Source organism: Otolemur garnettii, unplaced genomic scaffold (assembly GCF_000181295.1).
Source record: "Otolemur garnettii isolate 467f Iridium unplaced genomic scaffold, OtoGar3 scaffold00090, whole genome shotgun sequence".
Taxonomy (NCBI): domain Eukaryota; kingdom Metazoa; phylum Chordata; class Mammalia; order Primates; family Galagidae; genus Otolemur; species Otolemur garnettii.
In genome coordinates, this window is record NW_003852485.1 from 1,478,093 (window position 1) to 1,491,529 (window position 13,437).

At 36.6% G+C, this 13,437-nt stretch overlaps 1 protein-coding gene across 1 annotated transcript in view; it reads right to left on the reverse strand.

Annotated features, from left to right (window-relative positions):
• Positions 1-4,091: 4,091 nt before the first annotated feature.
• Positions 4,092-13,437, reverse strand: part of KCNH7 (potassium voltage-gated channel subfamily H member 7) — a 470,910-nt gene continuing 461,564 nt past the window's right edge. The window contains exons 14-16 of the mRNA XM_003795144.2: positions 12,924-13,101; positions 6,087-6,279; positions 4,092-4,780 (exon numbers count right to left, since the gene is read on the reverse strand). Of these exons, the coding sequence (XP_003795192.1) occupies positions 4,514-4,780; positions 6,087-6,279; positions 12,924-13,101 (638 nt within the window). The 3' untranslated portion in view covers positions 4,092-4,513. The remainder of the gene's footprint in view (positions 4,781-6,086; positions 6,280-12,923; positions 13,102-13,437) is intronic.

The following is a 13,437-nucleotide window of genomic DNA, read 5'->3' on the forward strand; positions in this document are numbered from 1 at the left end:
GTCCCTCATCATTTCCACCATTGCACACAAGCACTTAGTAAGACCTGTATAATGTCTCTGTGCAATAAGGGAGTGGTCTGGGAGTCTTTATCGAATCTTTACAACTGTAAAATCCTATTTTCTGTAAAAACAGAAGGTGAACTTATTTTCAAAATCATATTGTGTAAATGTACTGTCAAATCCATCTGGGGAGTATACACATGCATGTATCACAGATCTAAAGAGGGTCTTCCACAGTGAGCCAGCCATCAGTGAATACATTCTAGCAGTACTGAATTCGACAGATTACCTTTGTGTACTTGGTATTTAACATCAATTCGGAATAGATATGTTTGTATAAAGTGATTAATACTCTCACTGTTACCACTGTGAATAGTATTACTTTAAAGCTATAAACCAAATAGTGCAAAATACAACTAAGAGATAAAATACAGCTACACTTAGGTTTTGCTGAATCAAAAAATTCAGTCTTAATAACAGCTGTTTAGTTGGAGACATGGCACGTTGTGCAATAGCTAAATTGTGGGAAATCCTGTTTTCCTGATTGTTTTTAATATTCTGTTCCTGAATGAGAAACAAAGAATCTAGCATTTTTGAGCACCTACTATATACCAGGCACTTTACTATATTTTATATCATTTCCTCCTCATGCATCTGTGAGTCAGAAAACATCTCATTTTTACAGATTCAGGGAAAAGACTCAGGAAGTTAATTACCTTGATTGGGGTCTCAGAGCCATTAATGAAAGAACTCTTTCTTGTGTTAGGACTCAATTCTTGATTGCAAAACATAAGCTTGCTTTTCTATGGTGATTCTCAAATTTTTACTGCACATAAGAATCAAGGAGGGCTTATTGGTCTCACCCCCAACGTTTCTGATTTAGTAGATTGGGTGGGGCCCCAAAGTAGGTATTTCTTACCAGTTCCCAGGTGATGCTAGTCCTCTTAGTTTGAGCACTTTCCTACATCATGCTGTCTTCCAAGTGCATATTTGAACTCAGGATACACCCATTTGTTTTACTATAAAAATATGATTAGAAACCTAGTAACATTTGATTTTTTGGTAATTTATAAAAATGTTGATTTGTAAGGAGAAATCTACTTGTAAATAAATAGATCTATTTTGGGTTTTAACCATGGACAAGCAATTTAAAGACTACACAATTTAAGTTACAAGTTAGTCATTATTGCACTTCATTTCCAAGGACTGATTTACAGAATTCCTTTAAAAGAATGAAAAACATTCAGAGGAAAGATACTGTTGTTAAATAATTTTAGATATGCTAAAATTATCGATTTTAATAAATTGATTAATTTTATCCTTAGATGATAATAATGGGATTTGGATTAAGGACATTGTTCTTCTAGGCATTTTGAAACTGTTGCTAAAGATCAGTGGTCACAAAAGGACCTTATAAGCTACAGTTCAACACACATACATACTAAACCTGACCGTAAATGCCAGATTTCCCGGGCCTAGTTTCCTGATCTTCTGACTAAAAGAGTAGGGAAGTTCAGCTCTGATAACGAACATATTATAATGGACTTAAGAAATTATGTTGTGGGAGCTACCCTCTGCTTTCCCATGTGTGTTCAATGAGTGATTATTAATTTAAAAACCCTGCAAGAACATTGCTTCAGCATTTTTTTAGTTCTGGTTTTCTCAACTAATTAAAGGATGTGACTCCCCTACAGGGTAAAATGCTAAGTCTTAAGTTTTTTAGCTCTTTGCCCATCAATTAATAACAGCAGGAGATCATCTAATCCAAACAAACTTCAGATTTTAGATGACATTTTATTTAGGCCAGGGGACCATATAACATTTTTATGAGGAGAGCAAAAGGTGTTATGCAGGTGCTTTGATTTCCTACGAGGAAAGTATTTGCTATGCTGCAGTTATGATTGTCTGCAGCAGATACACCTGGCCCTCAGCAGGCTTCCTAGATGGAGGGGTCACACAGTTGTTGCTGTAGCAAGTAGGGAGGGTGATGGTGCATTTAGGCATTAGATCTTTGGCTAGGGCACGGGGATGAATTTTATACATCAAGATAATTGCTTTGGTCACCTATAAGTCAGTTTAACAATAGATTCTTCTGACATGTATACCTAATTGTGCCTTTATATTGCTTAGGCGCTTTTAAAGTTCTTGCCTGGAGGAAGGAACCTTCCTAATCCTGTCCAGTTCTCTGAGAATTAAGATTTTAATATCAAGCAATTATTTTTTGTCAAGGAATTAAGAAGGAAAAAAGGTTTGTGTTGAGCTAGAATTAATAGAAACTGGATGCTTGTGCACCATTCTCTATCTTTTCATTCCTTCATCCTCAGTTTTTACTAAGACGTATAAACGGAAGCTTTATGTGGAAGGCTGCATTTTATGCATGTCATACCAAATGTTGCAGCTGAGGCATTCACTAATAAAACAATCAGATCTCAGTTTCTCACCTGCCAAATCCTCTCTCCCTACAAATCAGCAGCTTGGTGAATTCATTCTGAATGTTCCTGGAATTTAGGCTGGCAATCCTTGTGAAATCTGTTGCAGCTGCAAAAATGTGTCCCCATATGGAAATAAAATCCCTAAATAGTGCTCTGAATTTGAGTTAGCCATTTATGGGACTCTCTCCCCTGCTAGGCACCCGTTAAATGTTTGTTGAACAAGGAAGTGAAAGCATCAGTTAGCTCCTGGGTTTATATCTTCACGACACTAAATGGTCTGGGAAACTGGTTTTTAATATTATTACACTTTTGTTGAATTGAGTGGTGCTTGAGCACTCATGATTTGGTTTTTCAAAAATTAAGCAGGAATAAGAACATGACCATGTTTACGGATTGCCTCCCACATAGATTATCAATGTAGGTGACTGTTTACAAATATTTAGGGAGCAATTTAAGGTCACTTTAATCACATCTTAAGGAGTGCAATAGTTTTTTTTTAATTTAAATAAGTTGCTTGCATTTAAAGTTAATAGATTAGTTTAAAAGGTAAAGGGCAAAGCAATAGATTGTATTTCTATCCTGAAGGGATAAAAATTAACCCATTTAATAATGAGCACAGATAAAATGTTTCTTTAAAATAATGTATGAATGTAAGAATTAGTAAAGGACTAAGGAACTTTCAACAAATTTTAAAATTTTTCTTAGAGGAAAAGATATAATAGTACTTGAAAAATAAGATTTCTTAATGAGAACTTGACTAATCAGCATCTTAAATTAACTTGTAATATTTTTTTTCACCCTAATTTTAGGAGAATTCCCTCTTAAAAAAACAAACAAACAAACAAAAAAACAATCTGCGTGGCTCCTGTCGCTCAAAGGAGTAGGGCTCTGGCCCTATATGCTGGAAGTGGCGGGTTCAAACCCAGCCCCGGCCAAAAACTTCAAAAAAAAAAAAACCCTAACAGTTGAATTGATGACATTTCATTGGAAGACACATTCCAGTGTATCCTGGAGTCAATATTTTTCTTCCAACTGATACATAACAGATTTGCATTTAATCTTTGATTAGCAAAAGTCTTTAAATAACTAAACAAAACTGAAATGTTACTGCTGGTTGTGCATTTCCATTGTAGGCATATGTTTTTCTACAGCTGGAAATTGAAAGCCATAGAACAACATATACTTAATGGAAGATGGAGATAGTTTTGCGCTGCAAACCCACTGAAATTTTTTTTAAACTATGTATCCCCTGTTTTGGTCAAATCCAGGATTGCTCTAAAATACGAATCAGAAGAAAGCTGTGGAAATCAATTTAACTTTATCAGCTCTTAAGGAGACCATACCTTGCTCCCCAGAAAAAAAGCAAAGTTAGATAAAACTTTTTTTAAACCTTCAAGGAAATGTGTTGGGAAATATTTTAGATGGTTTATGAATGCAATTAGTGACAATTTTATCTCGAAAGACATTTTGTTCTCATTAATGTTAGCCTGTTCACTTTGGAGATGGCTTCCTATGCTGTCCTGGATTTCTATAGCTCTTAAACTTTGTATTTTATTTTTTTCATTGTGGAGGAAGGAATGTAATTATAAACATCTCAATCCAGAAGGATATCTGTTCTCAAAAGTGACTAAGTTCCCTTTATTCCTCTTAAACTTACACGAGTTGAGGATCATCTGAATCTGAGTTACATCCATGAACAGTTTTATTCCTTGGTTTTTTTATGTGCTTGGAAGGCATTTTCATAACAAAGTACTGGTTTACTAAAAGCAATAAATAGGAGTCTCCATGCAAGAGAAATTGGAGTTTCCTAACATGCACATGGTTTAAAAAATAAAAATAAAAAATAAGGTGCCTTGAGATGCTGGCAGTTTTAACATTTGGAACCAAAAGTTCTTAACGTATATATACATCCTAACTGCTTAATTTTACCTTACAAGCTTCAATTTAGGAAAATATACAGTACTTTTGCATATAATGGTACCTTGTGAGCCCCTGAGTCAAGTAGAGAGGATTTAAATACAAAAAGGAAAACAGCCATTAAAAGCACTTACATTGTATGTGGAATAAATAGTACAAAATGATTATTTCCCGGGAAGACCCGGATCAGAAACATGCCTATGAAGACCCAAGATTCCTACAGGGCTTAGGGATGAATCTGGCAAAGAAGGGTGCCTGATCGGATGAAGGTAAGTTTTTCTTTGCCGAGGGTGAAGCTCTAAAGAGAGATCACTGTCTTGTTTTAAAAGTGAAGTCAAGTTGTCTTCCGAAGCTGTGTTCAGATGCACCCCAGTTGAGAGGGATTCTTTGGATTTAAGTTTAGATTTTTCAAGGTCTAGAAATTCAGGACACTGACAGAGAGAAAAGAAAACAGGTTTTTATGATTCATATTGATAGTCACTGAAAATTATACTCATGAAATCTGTATGCTTTTTCATTCCCCATTAATCTGTATTTATTAGTGGTGTTAACCAACCGTGGATGAGTCAGTTATTAGTTTAGATAGTACTAAACAACCATTGGAGATCACTTATTAGTTTAAATAATACTAAACAACCATTCCAAAAACTTATCCTGAAGCCAGATTTTTAAGATCAGATTTTAAAAATACTATTATACATTCAGTTTTCCAGATAAGTTTTAATTCAAAGTTAATATAAAACTGGGAGAGAAAAGTGTTCACTTGATCAGTGAGGGATATAAAGAGAAAAGAAAAAAAAAGGAAGCATAATTGCTATTTCTAGTCGAATAATGCTGTCTCAATCACAGCAAATCACTTGGTTTTACATGTTTCCAAGCCATTGAAAACGGGTTAAAGATAAATTAATTTCTACTTTTAAACTTCAGAAAGATCATTTTTCTTTCTAGTATATTACCTACTGTTACTAACATAGTTTCATTTCCCAAAATGTTTTGCATTTTAAATTTCCAAACATTTAAAAAAGTTTTATAAAACTGTTCCAGAAATCCTTATTTAAATCATTCTTCATATGTCCAATTTGGTCATAATGTTTATGTAATTAAGACTAATGTCCAAAATAGAATTCCAAGAAAGCTAGACTAGTCATATTCACTAATTCTATAAGGTCTTCTTAAAGGGGTTCAGAGGCAGAATAAAGAAGACTTTTTAATTCCTTCTCTTATGTGTAGCATCCAAGTTAAAAAAAAAAAAAAGAGAGATCTCTGATGATGGGCGGGGCACAGTTCAGATAACTAGCCTGATGGCATTTGAATCTCAAATCTAATCTGGCCATAGTGCTTCTCTGCTTTCTTTCTCTCACAGACTTTGCCACTGCAGCAAATTACAGATTTGGGGGGTTTTTTTCTGAATCACTTTTTGGATTCAGGACTATTCTTTCAAAGTTCTACTGTATATAAATGTAAATGGATTGTTTCTGGAAAACTTTTTCTTGAAAAAAATGCTAGTGTTTAAAATCATTCTTCTATGTTCATTGTTCTCAAATTTTAATTCAGCATACGAATCAGTGGAGAGCTTGTTTAAAATGCAGATTCCAGGTGCATTTCCAGGCATTTTAAGTAGAAACGGATTGAGGCAGAAATATGTATTTTCTGAAGCACTCCAGGTGATTCTGTTTCAGGTGATCCCTGAAGACACACCCTGGGAGATGCCCTTGATGGTACAATAGCTGCACTCACTTGTGAGGAAGGGCTGAAACTTCGGTCAGTCTTGATAGATGCTGCAGGATGACTGGTTCTCATCAGGCGGAGGACGGGTCTCTGATACTCAGCTCCCGCAGTTACCATGCTGTAGGCTGGGGGCACCACTGCACTTTGTTTCTGCAGCAACTGTAGGATGGTCTGGATGTCAGCTGTCATTTGGGATTCAAGTCTGCAGGACAGATAGAAGTAGGGAAAGACAGTCCTAAAATCGTTCAAGATTGGAAGCACAGTTGTGAAAATTTCATCACTTCCCGCGCTAGAATTATTACCCTGCTTTAAACAAGAAGGACAGGAGAGGGAGCACAGGGATTCTTTCCTGACCAATATGCGCTGTGTCATAATAATGATTCTGATAAAGACCATTCCTTTTTCAGCTTATGTTAGGAATTAATAGAAAAGGAGATGAAGGGAATGGACTTCATTTTAATTAGCCTTTATTGATTTCAAAACATAACACACACTGAAAACTTACTGTTAATCAGTAATTGTCTTTACTTTTTAATTAGCCTTTACGCAGTATCTTGTGAATGTATTTTTTAGTCTTTAAAAAATAGATTGGTAACATTTCTTTCACAGTTGCAGCATCGCAGGATAAATTTCTTATGTATTTTAAATTTATATTGTTATTTTACCTTGTCTCTTTCCTATTCAATAGAAGTATTTTACATTATTCATTGTATTCTTTCTTTAATGATAAATGATGTTAACTGCCAAATTTCTTAAAGGTTAGGGCCTTTGGTATTTAAGTCACAGATCAAACTTAAAAATTCACTTGCTCTCTGACCCGTCTGGCCTACAAAATACTAGTCTGATCATTTTTTCCTCAAAATTCACAGGTCATCTACTGGCCTGTTAATTTCATTCTCTTATTTTAAATTAAAATTTAAGGAAAAATAACAAAATAGTATTGGTCAGATTCCCTTTGTTTGTGATTGTTAACAAGAGCATTAAATACATAGGGAATTTTGTGGACAAAAGAACAAAAGACTTGGACCATATGCCTCTTTAGAAAATTCCTCTAACTTTTCAATTATTTGTGCGGGTTTGCCTATGAATAATAACAATGTAAAGAAAAAGTAAATCTTACCAAAAATGTTAAAATCATAGAAATAATTTTGCTTAATTAAGTACATGCTATCTATGTGGAATTCAAAATAGAAAGAAATTGGGTGGTGCCTGTGGCTCAAAGGGGTAGTGTTCCAGCCCCATATGCCAGAGGTGGTGGGTTCAAACCCAGCCCCAGGCAAAAAAATAAAAAAGAAAGAAAAGAAAAAAGAAATAAAACCAGCACATTGTACCCCATCATTGCATTAATGTACACAACTATAATTTAGTAAAAAAATTTAAAAAAATAGAAATTAGCCTTTCATTTGCTAAAAAACATAATAAATCTGGAAAACATGAGAGAGAAAAGATCATTTTTTCCTTTTTGGTTTTTGACATTAACACTGCAAATCTTCCTCCTAAGACTCACAATAACACATTATTCTTACAGATTTTCTGTAGTTAGTAAGGATAGATAGTCATAACCTAGTGGCTTCTAAACCAATACCTATAAATTATACATAGCTTTGCAAATGTCAAAGACACAAACTGAAAAGGGGAAAGTCAGTTGTCGACTGATTTATTTATCTACTTCTTACCTTAAGGTCTTATCTAATTTTTATGGTACCAACTAAACTGGGCAGACCCCTTGCTTTATTCTTATGTTAGTTTTCTCCTTTTATTCTTTAAGACCCAGCTTAAATTTTTATCTCTCTCCCAAAATCTTCCCTTATTTAACCTATTTGTAATTTCTTTCCTCTGAGTCTCCAGAGAAAAGTTTACATTCAGATTTCATCAGACATATTTCTGTACAAATTTATCCCATCATTAAGAGCAGCATTTAGTTGTGGGTGGTTTACACATGTTTATTACATTGAATGTTTAAAGGCTTGAAATAAAAACTTCATCCACAGATGAAGTCAAGTCCCAGCAGAGTAAAAAATTACAATGCTTTTGAGTCCTGTAATACCTTTTGTCAGGTAGCAGGTTTCTCTGAGAAAAAGGATCTCTTTATCAAGGGTTCTACCTATTTGAGTGGTCTCTATGAGGGAAAAATCTATTGGAAGCTGAGGCTTCAGCATTCACGTGTTCAGTAATTGCAATATAGTGCCATAAGAGGGACTCTCAATCAACACCATGCCCAGGAGAAGTGGCTAGAATAGGGTGTGAACAGGGACTTTTTGTGTCAATATTACTTAGATAAGAGCATAGCAACTCTGATAACAACTTGGTTGTTTGTTCCATGAAAACTTTCCCTGGGTAGAATTAAAAAAAAAAAAACAGCGAATAACTTTAGTCTTATGAAGAGGTTTGGGGGTTGCCTGGTGAGGGGGCTTGGCACAAAGTCTATGTCGGGGGACTGAGGAACTCTGGGAGGAGCTCTCCTGAGTAAACCTCGGTCCGTATTTATTGTCATGAAAAGGGAAGAAGTAGATAAAAGCTGCTTGCCTGACATTAGCACTGATTAGGGAGGACATGGAGAAGGTCAGGTAGAATGTCTCCATCTTTGCTTTTGCAAAACCAGACCTTGAGCACAAACTCTGCCTCCAGCATCTAGAGACCTCTGGAATCTAGAGAATCTTTACCATAATTATTAGGCCGGGTATTGCCACACCTCACAAATACATTCTCCCTTGGAGGCCAGTCTTCTGGTCTGCACGTACACAGCTCACATGCCATTCTCATGATTCTCCAGGTTTCTCAAGCAGGAAGTGAGTCTTATGCTAATCAGGGCTCAGCTCAGTTTCCCCTCCACTCTTAATTCTTCAGGAAATTTTTACAGATTGACTCACTGAAGACAGTAGTCTGCTCATCCGAACAAACTTCTTAATCAAACCTTATCAAGATTTGGTTCAAGATACAGACTCACAGCATTAATCCTGAAGTATTATATCATGAATTTTGCCCACTTTGAATCAACTTCCCACCTTGAAAGGCCTAGACTCAAAGTCTTATAAATATTCTACTTCTCACTTCTTCTTATAAAATATCACTAGATTATGTCCTGAGGGCAATCTCCCTTCTTGCAATAATTCTGACTATTTAATTTTGTTTTATTAATTGGTGGTTTGATATCATGAGCAGTCAACAAAGAAAAGATTTAGTGAGAAGCTTCTTTACTATGCACAGGGTTGTATTTTCATGTTTTATGACTAGGGTCTTTTGGCTTAATTAGAAGGCACTCTTCTACTGAGATTACATAAACTGCTCTACCCAGGAGGAGTTATAGAAATTAAAAAAAAATTCATTTTGGTTTTTAAAACAGAAAATAACATTTTTGGAACTTTTTTGTCAACATAGCTATAAAGCTATGTAAAACAGATGTTCTATTCTCTGTATCAGGCACAGCGTTGATAGGAAGATGAGAGAACAGGGTGACGAATAAATATGAATCTGATCCCACTGGCTGATCGGAGCTGACCTCTTAGGCAAAGTGTAGAAAGTGCATAAATTGCATAAATAACTGTAACACTAAACAAGTGCTCTATGCCATGCTCCAGGTGTACAGATAAATAGCTCAGAGTGTTCTGCAACAAAAGGAGTCATTACTAACAGTTTTTACATTTTCTAGGGACTTCCTACTCAAAGTGTGGTCCTTAGACCAGCAACATTGAGCATTGCTGGTAGCTTGTTAGAATGTGGAATCTCTGCCAACTCCAGATCTCCTGACTTAGAATATACATTTTTAACAAGATCCCCAAGTGATTCAAATGCACATTATAGTTTAAGAAGCATTGCTGTAGGATCAAGTATTAATAATTTCCCTAAATACATCAACCTGAAGGCCTAAGATATAAATACATAAAAACATTTCTAATGTAAACCTTTCACCCTACATATATTTTAGTCATTAATGCAGAAAAGTATCAGCAGAAAGGACCGTTGAAGTTAGATCATCTAGCTTTGTTTTTATTGCATTGTGTACATGAATTGTGAATTTGAATGATACAAGGGGGGTAGGGACTCACAGTTCTATATTTGAGCAAATGCCAAAGCCAAACACAGTAGACACAACTCTGGAAAATGTCCCAGGATCCTTATTCTCAAAGTGTAAGTGTGAGTTGAGGTGCCCTATTCAAACTTCCATACTTTTATTTTCTGGCATAAAGTGAAGAAATTGTCAAAAGAGAAGAAGTATTAGTGGTAGCGTCCACCTGAATACCAAACAGAGAAGCTCTCGAGAGAAGGGGATGTTTATTCAGGAATAGGGCCTGACAACGGAAAGACATGTGCCCTGGTTCTTATACAGGGAAGTAAAGGAAGGAAAACGCCTTTAAAGGGAGAATGGGAAGGATTACGGAACTGTCTTTCAATGATTATTCTTAGCTACAAAGATCAATAGCAAGAGGGACGCCAGTCTGAGGTCCAAGGCAGTTGCTGGGCAGGTGTCCTTGCAGAAGTGTTTTTTTGTAAGGTGGTGATGGCCTTTGTGTAAGGTTGTGTTTTTTGCACAATCTTTGTGATGGATTTTGTTATTGGGAATTTTAAGCATGAGAACGCTCTCATCAATAAACTTGCCCGGCTCCGTTTGTCAGGGTTTTTCTAACATGAATGACTGCATTTTGATTTGACATCTTTCACAGTAGCAATTCAGAATGTCTTCAGAAAGCACACACAGATGCTGGGAATACATCAAAAGAGATTTAATTACACCTATGCCGTGGAAAAGTTTAATATGATAATCACAATGTTCTAATGTAATAAAATAGCAATAACAATTATTATTACTATCGGGTGGTTGCAAGACAAATGGGCCCTAGAGGAACATACCCTTAAAAGCTTACACTTTTAGCCTCTGGACATATCAAAAAACAGTATGACTTATCCCAGCAGCAATGGTTGGTACCTATCATAGAACAACAAAGGTATACTAAAACCTCAATTTTAGTCGTGAAGAAAGGTCCAGACCAGGAAATTCATATAAATTAGGAGAATACACTCAAACGAACACCAATAATAGAAGTTCATTGCTAATCAAATTATACCTAGCTACAAGTACATCTTGCATTTTGTAAAGCATTTGTGTATAATCTCCATGTATACTGTTTTAATCCTTACAGCAGCCTTGCAGGTAGGTATGAGTCAAAGCAGGAAACTGAGGCTAGGGAATTTTAAATTACTGGACCCAATATTCCTGTAAGTGGTTAAGTAGCAGAGTTAGGATTTTTACCTTGGCTGTCCAATTTCAAGGACAGGGCTAGTACTGTTCTACAGAAACCATCCCTGCCCCTGTCACTCATCTTTTCATTCACTCAGTTTTTCAACAACAACAGCAAATGGCATGGACAAAAGGCACAAGCTATATTAAGCATAGATAGTAACCCGTGACTAATGTGTTACTGTAAGGAGAGGAACAACCTCCCCGCCTATGGCTGTGAAAGTTACTTAATGATTTAAATAGTTATTGGACAGTCACGTCTGCCAGCCCTCTCCTGGTTCCAGTGCCATAAAGGCCACCATGACCTGGGCTGAAGATAGAACAACAGATGGAAAATGTATAGCTTAGGAATGTGACAAACACCGGTAAGAGTCCTGCAGCTTGAGATAAGAGGATTTAATGATGTACAGCTAAAAATAGTGACTTTGGGGGAAGTCTGTAGATTTCTCTCAAAGTAAGGCAGGCTTTGAGAACAATCTCCCTGTCTTCCTGGAATCTTGGTAATACAGGACAACTTTAACCTACATGGGTGTTTGACTCCTGGTTCTGTCACCCTGTTTATATTTGGCGACTCAGATGGAACCAGCTCAGAGGCTTCTGGCATTGGTATCTTTTCTTGTAACTTTCTGGGGGATTGGGACAGAGGGACCTCGAGAAATCTGCCTTGGAATCCAGGGAAATATCCAAATGAAAGACAACTAAAAACTATACAGACTCAGATGAAAGGGTTACCTCCTCTCTAAAACCAAACTTTAGTCCTCAGATTTACTAAATGGTCATGATCAAAGGTGAAAGAGAAGTGAAGAGGATCTGGGATTTAACTTTGAGCCATTTTCAATTCCATTATATTTTCCACAAGTTGACTTGACTGAATCCACGTTTAAATTACTTTGCTGGTACTTTTAAAATGACATAAACAGATAACTGAATTACTAGGAACATGCTAGTAAAAGGAGGGTGTTGAACAAGTGAAATATGAATTAATTTGAGGGAATAAAAGGAATTATCTAAGGTAGCCAGTGCTAGTGAAATACTAACTGTAGGCAGTAAAGAAAAAATAGGATTTATGCTGCCAGCATTATGAAATATACCAAATAAATGCTCCTTGCAACACAAATTAATAATTCTGTCAAATTCTAGTCTTACTTACTTTGATCTTACTTGTTTTAGAGACAAGGTCTCACTGTCACCCAGGTGGGAGTGCAGTAGTGATATCATAGCTCTCTGCAACTTCAAACTTGGGCTCAGGGATCCGTCCTCATAGCTAGGAGTACAAGAGCACCCTCATACCTACTTAACTTTTCTTTTCTTTTTTTCTCTTTCTTATTTATTTATTTATTTATTTATTTTTGAGACAACATCTTGCTGTGTTGCTCAGGCTGGTCTTGAACTCCTAGACTCAAGCATTCCTCCTCCCTCAGCCTCCCACAGGGCTAGGATTATAGCCTTGCAGGCATAAGCCATTGCACCAACCTGAGTCTTATTTTAAATTAACAAGTATGTAGGGAAAATATGGGTTTATGGCAAGAGGATTTGCTGTTCAAAGAAGTAAGCCTGGACTGATCCAAGGTTTGGGTTATATTTTCCTTTTGCCTCGCTTCTGTTTATACCTGTTAAGTTGTTCTTGAAGCAAATCTAATCTTTGCTCCACTTCCCCATAGGTGAGGTCACTTTCAGTTTCAGAGACCCCCCAGGCAGCTCGCTGAAGTGCTGAAGGACTGGACTCTTCAGGCCGCTCAGGCCGCGTCTGGACATTGGCTCCTTCCCAGCTTCGCATGTCAGTGACATCTGTGGAAAATAGCAAGATGGATGTCAGCTTCTCTGGGTCCCCCTCTGTATCAGTGACACACAGACAGCCACATGGAAAGCTGGAAGGGATCTGGGAGTGTAACCCAAGTGAGAGACAGAGAACCAAAGAGGGGCTGCAACCAACAGGTGGCAGATCTCACCCAAATGGTCTCACGGTGCCCCCACCCCCACCATTTCTATACAAATAAAAACAAGTAGGGGATCCGAAATCTTTATTAAACTTTGTCATCTTTTTGTTTGTGCTAAGAGAAGACACGGACTGTCCTAACTAAAACAGATTAGAGACCAGTGATTTTGTGCTTTTGTATTAGGCAG